Source organism: Quercus robur, chromosome 10, assembly GCF_932294415.1.
Source record: "Quercus robur chromosome 10, dhQueRobu3.1, whole genome shotgun sequence".
NCBI lineage: Eukaryota > Viridiplantae > Streptophyta > Magnoliopsida > Fagales > Fagaceae > Quercus > Quercus robur.
Window position 1 is genome coordinate 14,253,480 of NC_065543.1, and position 6,328 is coordinate 14,259,807.

Genomic DNA, 6,328 nt, shown 5'->3' on the forward strand with positions numbered 1-6,328 from the left:
GTTTTTTTTTTTTAAGAAGTTTAAGGATAAATAGTATATACTACTGTAGGCCTGTTATTACTGACAAACAATATAATAAAGAAGTGTTTATGCGTGTGAAATAAACACTACCTTATTTTTCCTATTGAAAAAAAAAAAAAACACTACCTTATTTTTAATATGTTTTTATTCTAGAAAATTAATTAATAAATTATACATTCATAAGCTTGAGCACAATCTTCACGCTTTGTGATTATTCTTTTAAAACATATATGAATCAATTTTTGCAACTTAATTCTTTGTTTTCTTAATTTTCCTCCTCAGAATCAGAAATCATGCTTCAAGAGAATAGAGGACAAATAATGCTAAACAAACCCATCCACTCAAAATGCACTCAGCTTGTCCCACAAGTAGAATTGTTTTTCCTTATCTTTTGGGTACTTTTCTTACTTGCCCTCTCTAAAGAAGGCAAAATCATGAAGCACTTATAAGTCTCCCTCTCAACGAAACTAAATAATGAAGCACTTTAGAAAGTGGTCTGACAGCCATTATAGGCGACATTTTATTTACCACAGAACTATAAGGTAGAACAGTACATAAATACTGAGAGAGAGACACAGAGAGTTTTGGAGTCACAGATTCTAAAGCACCTGTGAATAGCCAAACAAAAAGGAGCAACTCTGGTGAGCTCTCTTTACTGGTCCATTGCAGATACATTCTGCAAGTCTGTAACTATAAACTTTGGTCGTGATACAGTCAGAGAATGTTGCATCTGCCATATGCATGTAGGCGAGAAATCCAAGAAAAAAAAAGAATAATTTTTAAGCACGTAGACATTAGAAGCTTCTATTGAGAATTGTACTGAGGAGAGAGATATATTGATGCGTGCATGATAGTTTGAAACACATGCAGAAAAATGTAACAGAATTGTCTTATTATTGCACAAAGCACAAGAAATTTCATGAAGAAAATTGCAATAATAAATAGGATAGACCTCCAATCATAGAAGGTTATACCTAAGCAGTTATAAATTACTACTAGGGAAGAAATTATGAAAGAACTGTCTTCTTTTATTGATAATAATCTCAATGCACAAAGCACAAGAGGTTCAAAGAAACAAATTGACATAATAATAAATAGAATAGAACCTCCAATCAAACAAGGCCATACCCTATACAGTTTATATAATTTACTACCAGATATGAACGCCCTCTGATATTTAAAAAAAATATTAAAACGTTGACAGGCTCGCACATCCAACTCCTAGTTACGTTTCGAATCCCCACTTCCTACTCCAGCTTTTTCTCTCTTGGAAGCCTCCCAAGCCAGAATATAATAAGAGCATAATGTGTAACATGGCCACTAGAGAAGTAGTAGGTACGAGAAGATCTGAACTACTGCATAGAGGGTGGCATTCAATTGGTGCAGTCAGACCCTTATTTAACAAATCTGGATTCGATGCTTGATCTCGATATCTTTCACTAACTGAGCCCTTTATTGCATTTTTAAAACTAAAACCTGCAAAACGAATATACATCCAAAATGTCAGATTATATATGAATAAAAATTATTGATAGATAAGAAGAGTAATAACGCTAGACACAAATTTTTATTTATTAATAACAGTAATATTACGTGTTGTGATTGGATAATATTTTCACCTGCATTTACTACTGAGATAACTTTTGTCATATACCAATATTATTAAAAGTATTGAACATTTGTACCATGAAAAAGCATAAAATTTGACTTTTACTTACATAATTGGTATTGGCACGTGGCTGAACGTTCCAAGCTTATTATTGAGTGGGTGGTGGGGGAGATGCATAAATGTAGGCCGGTGGTGGAGGAGATTTCTCTGGTGGGGGAGGTGATTTGTACTCATATGGCGGTGGAGGTGAGTGTTCCGGAGGTGGTGGGGATTTGTACTCGTATGGTGGTGGAGGAGAGTGTACAGGTGGTGGTGGGGACTTGTACTCATATGGTGGTGGAGGTGGGGAAGAGTACTTGTATGGTTCTGTTGGTGGTGGTGGGGATTTGTAGTAGTATGGTGGAGGAGGAGATTTCTCTGGTGGTGGTGGTGACTTGTACTCGTATGGTGGTGGTGGAGAGTGTACAGGTGGTGGTGGAGACTTGTACTCATATGGTGGTGGTGGTGGGGATGAGTATTTGTATGGTTCTGTTGGTGGTGGTGGGGACTTGTACTCGTATGGTGGTGGAGGAGAGTGTACAGGTGGTGGTGGGGACTTGTACTCATATGGTGGTGGAGGTGGGGATGAGTACTTGTATGGTTCAGTTGGTGGTGGTGGGGATTTGTAGTAGTATGGTGGAGGAGGAGATTTCTCTGGTGGTGGTGGGGACTTGTATTCATATGGTGGAGGAAGAGCCTTCACTGGTGGTGGTGGGGATTTGTACTCATATGGTGGTGGTGGTGGGGATGAGTACTTGTATGGTTCTGTTGGTGGTGGTGGGGATTTGTAGTAGTATGGTGGAGGAGGAGATTTCTCTGGTGGTGGTGGGGACTTGTATTCATATGGTGGAGGAAGAGCTTTCACTGGTGGTGGTGGGGACTTGTACTCATATGGTGGTGGTGGTGGGGATGAGTACTTGTATGGTTCTGTTGGTGGTGGTGGAGATTTGTAGTAGTATGGTGGAGGAGGAGATTTCTCTGGTGGTGGTGGTGACTTGTACTCGTATGGTGGTGGTGGAGAGTGTACAGGTGGTGGTGGAGACTTGTACTCATATGGTGGTGGAGGTGGGGATGAGTACTTGTATGGTTTTGTTGGTGGTGGTGGGGACTTGTACTCGTAAGGTGGAGGAGGAGATTTCTCTGGTGGTGGTGGAGACTTATAGTAGTATGGTGGTGGAGGAGAGTGTACAGGTGGTGGTGGGGACTTGTACTCATATGGTGGTGGTGGTGGGGATGAGTACTTGTATGGTTCAGTTGGTGGTGGTGGGGATTTGTAGTAGTATGGTGGAGGAGGAGACTTCTCTGGTGGTGGTGGGGACTTGTACTCATATGGTGGAGGAAGAGCTTTCACTGGTGGTGGTGGGGACTTGTATAAGTAAACAGGTGGAGGTGGGGACTTGTACAAGTATGTTGGTGGTGGTGGGGATTTATAGTAGTATGGTGGTGGAGAGTAGACTGGTGGTGGTGGGGACTTGTACACATATGGTGGTGGTGGTGGGGACTTGTACAAGTATGTTGGTGGTGGTGGGGATTTATAGTAGTACGGTGGTAGAGAGTGGACTGGTGGTGGTGGAGACTTGTACACATATGTTGGTGGTGGTGGGGACTTGTACAAGTATGTTGGTGGTGGTGGGGATTTATAGTAGTACGGTGGTGGAGAGTGGACTGGTGGTGGTGGAGACTTGTACACATATGGTGGTGGTGGTGGGGACTTGTAGTAGTATGGTGGAGGAGAGTGGACTGGTGGTGGTGGAGACTTGTACACGTATGGAGGAGGCTTAGTGACTGGCTTCTCACACTCCTTGTAAGGAGTCTTGGGAGCATAAGCAAATGGCCTGGCTGAGAGCACAACTTCATATGAGTTCTTAGATTTGACCTTGAGCTTGGCACCAGTTTTGCCCCAGTGTAAGTTAGTGGGGATGTTGCATGGTGAGTCTTTGGGTGCAGCGTGGAGCTTAGCCTTGCATGCTTCGGCACCATACTTCTTGTAGTCAAAGTCCTTGACTGTGAGGGCAAACTTGCCATTGTTCTTGGTGGTACCATATGCTGTGATCTCCTCCTTGCCAGTTTTGCATGTCACTTCCACTACGGCACCTACAATAAAACAATTTGGGGTCAATCATGTTGGCTTTCGAAATTGTTTAAATTGGACAGTTTAACTAATCCTATTCCAATGACCTACTACAATGACAAACCTTGTCCTTCTCTCAATCATTAATAATAAAATTTTGGATAATGTATAATTTTATGAAACATTATGAAAAGTCCAAGAACATGTTTTCTTTTGTTAAGGAAAAAAAATGGGCACTGTAACATTTGAAAATACCATTGCAACCCCAATGGAAACATCTCATCATGTTTCTTATGGGGGCAAATATGGCTTTCGACGTGACCCAATTATCGGTGTGGAGCCACTGCATGTACTATGATTTTAGAGGCTACTGATTGCCTAAGCAACCGGTGAGAAAGCTACTTTAAGCAAAACTTCGAAAAAGAAACTTAGAAAAAGTATCCATAAAACAACAAGCATTCATGACTAAATTAAAATATTTGAGGAAAAGGGTATACCTTCAAGATGCTTCTTGTCATGTGACTTGATGGGATATCCCCAGTCATAGCATCTGTAGCAATAGACCTTTCCAACAACCCTGACAATCAATGGGTGGTGGTGGATTGGTGGAGGTGGAGACGTGTAATGGTATGGAGGAAGAACCTTGGGTGGTGGTGGTGGAGATTTGTAGTAGTAGTGTGGTGGTGGTGGTGGTGGAGACTTATAGTAGTAAGGTGGTGGAGAGTAAACAGGTGGTGGTGGGGACTTGTACTCATATGGTGGTGGAGGTGGGGATGAGTACTTGTATGGTTTTGTTGGTGGTGGTGGGGACTTGTACTCATATGGTGGTGGTGGTGGGGATGAGTACTTGTATGGTTTTGTTGGTGGTGGTGGGGACTTGTACTCGTAAGGTGGAGGAGGAGATTTCTCTGGTGGTGGTGGGGACTTATAGTAGTATGGTGGTGGAGGAGAGTGTACAGGTGGTGGTGGGGACTTATACTCATATGGTGGTGGAGGTGGGGATGAGTACTTGTATGGTTTTGTTGGTGGTGGTGGGGACTTGTACTCATATGGTGGTGGTGGTGGGGATGAGTACTTGTATGGTTTTGTTGGTGGTGGTGGTGACTTGTACTCGTAAGGTGGAGGAGGAGATTTCTCTGGTGGTGGTGGGGACTTATAGTAGTATGGTGGTGGAGGAGAGTGTACAGGTGGTGGTGGGGACTTGTACTCATATGGTGGTGGAGGTGGGGATGAGTACTTGTATGGTTTTGTTGGTGGTGGTGGGGACTTGTACTCGTAAGGTGGAGGAGGAGATTTCTCTGGTGGTGGTGGGGACTTATAGTAGTATGGTGGTGGTGAGTGTTCCGGAGGTGGTGGGGACTTGTACTCGTATGGTGGTGGAGGAGAGTGTACAGGTGGTGGTGGGGACTTGTACTCATATGGTGGTGGTGGAGAGTGTTCTGGTGGTGGGGGTGACTTGTATTCATATGGTGCTGGTGCTGGTTCTTTCACGGGTGGTGGTGGAGACTTGTACTCATATGGAGGAGGTGGAGACTTCTCAGGAGGTGGGGGAGACTTGTACTCATATGGTGGTGGTGGGGAGTGTACTGGTGGAGGAGGTGACTTATACTCATATGGAGGTGGTGGAGAGTGTTCTGGTGGTGGGGGTGACTTGTATTCATATGGTGCTGGTGCTGGTTCTTTCACGGGTGGTGGGGGAGACTTGTACTCATATGGAGGTGGAGGAGACTTCTCTGGAGGTGGGGGAGACTTGTACTCATATGGTGGTGGTGGAGAATGCTCAGGTGGAGGAGGTGATGTGTACTCATAAGGTGGTGGTGGTGGTGAAGCATAAGGATAAGCATCACCAGAGACTGAACCCACATTGCTTACAACAACTACAAAGGCCAATGCCATAACCATTTGAGGCCATACACGACCCCAAGAGGGGTCTAGGCCTGTAAGCTTCATGGATTAAGCTGAAAACTCAATCCCTCTAACCGATTTGCCAAGTCCTCACAAAATTTCTCTTGAAAATGGAGGAGAAAGAGATGGGGCGGGGTGAGAGAGAGAGAGAGAGAGATGGGAATTTGTCTTGGTGATGAGTAATGGGCATGCATGAAATAGTATTTATAATCAAACTGAGTTGTTCAGGGAGAGCTGTCATAAGGGACCAATTCCAAGTGGGTCCTTTTTGATTAATACAAAAATTGAGCTTACCCAGCTGGCCTTCAATTTTTTAAACCCATTTTCAAAGACTTTGATTGCCCCAGTTTGCTGAGGACTAGTCGCCACTCGCCAACTTCATTATTAATGTAAGACATTAGACACTACATGTTACTTCAAAACACTGTTAATTTCTTTTTCTTTTTTATACTTTTATGGTGAACATTGAATCATTCCAAGCTAAATTAGTTGTTAATATTGCTGCCTATAGTACCTTTCTAATCATCTCTACCAGTACCTCAAATTCTACTAAAAGCTTGAAAATGTTAATTATTATTACACACAGTCAAAACACGATTTGAGCTTCATGTACCGTACACATACTTGCATTGAAAAGTAGTAAAAAGACAGTTGGTTAAGCATCTCCCTTTCTCTTCAAAAAG

General features: G+C 43.0%; 1 protein-coding gene and 1 long non-coding RNA gene across 19 annotated transcripts; one reads left to right on the plus strand and one right to left on the minus strand.

The window, feature by feature from the left end:
• Positions 1-1,028: 1,028 nt before the first annotated feature.
• Positions 1,029-5,828, minus strand: LOC126702962 (extensin-2-like). 18 transcript variants are annotated; one of them, XM_050401841.1, is made up of 6 exons: positions 5,459-5,828; positions 5,203-5,311; positions 4,238-5,154; positions 2,360-3,763; positions 1,740-2,083; positions 1,029-1,497 (listed from the first exon to the last, which is right to left on the minus strand). In XM_050401841.1, the coding sequence occupies exons 1-5, from the start codon at positions 5,688-5,690 to the stop codon at positions 1,779-1,781; spliced, it is 2,967 nt and encodes a 988-aa protein (XP_050257798.1). In that variant the 5' UTR covers positions 5,691-5,828; the 3' UTR covers positions 1,029-1,497; positions 1,740-1,778. The 18 variants fall into 18 exon arrangements, with proteins under 18 accessions (XP_050257798.1, XP_050257805.1, XP_050257793.1 ...); XM_050401848.1 differs by lacking the exon at positions 5,203-5,311 and having other exon boundaries at positions 4,238-4,996; positions 5,090-5,154; positions 5,398-5,828; XM_050401836.1 differs by having other exon boundaries at positions 5,360-5,828.
• On the plus strand, positions 1,986-2,424 carry LOC126702966 (uncharacterized). Its single transcript, XR_007647894.1, has 2 exons — positions 1,986-2,098; positions 2,213-2,424. It is a non-coding gene; the product is annotated as an uncharacterized LOC126702966 (long non-coding RNA).
• Positions 5,829-6,328: the final 500 nt, after the last annotated feature.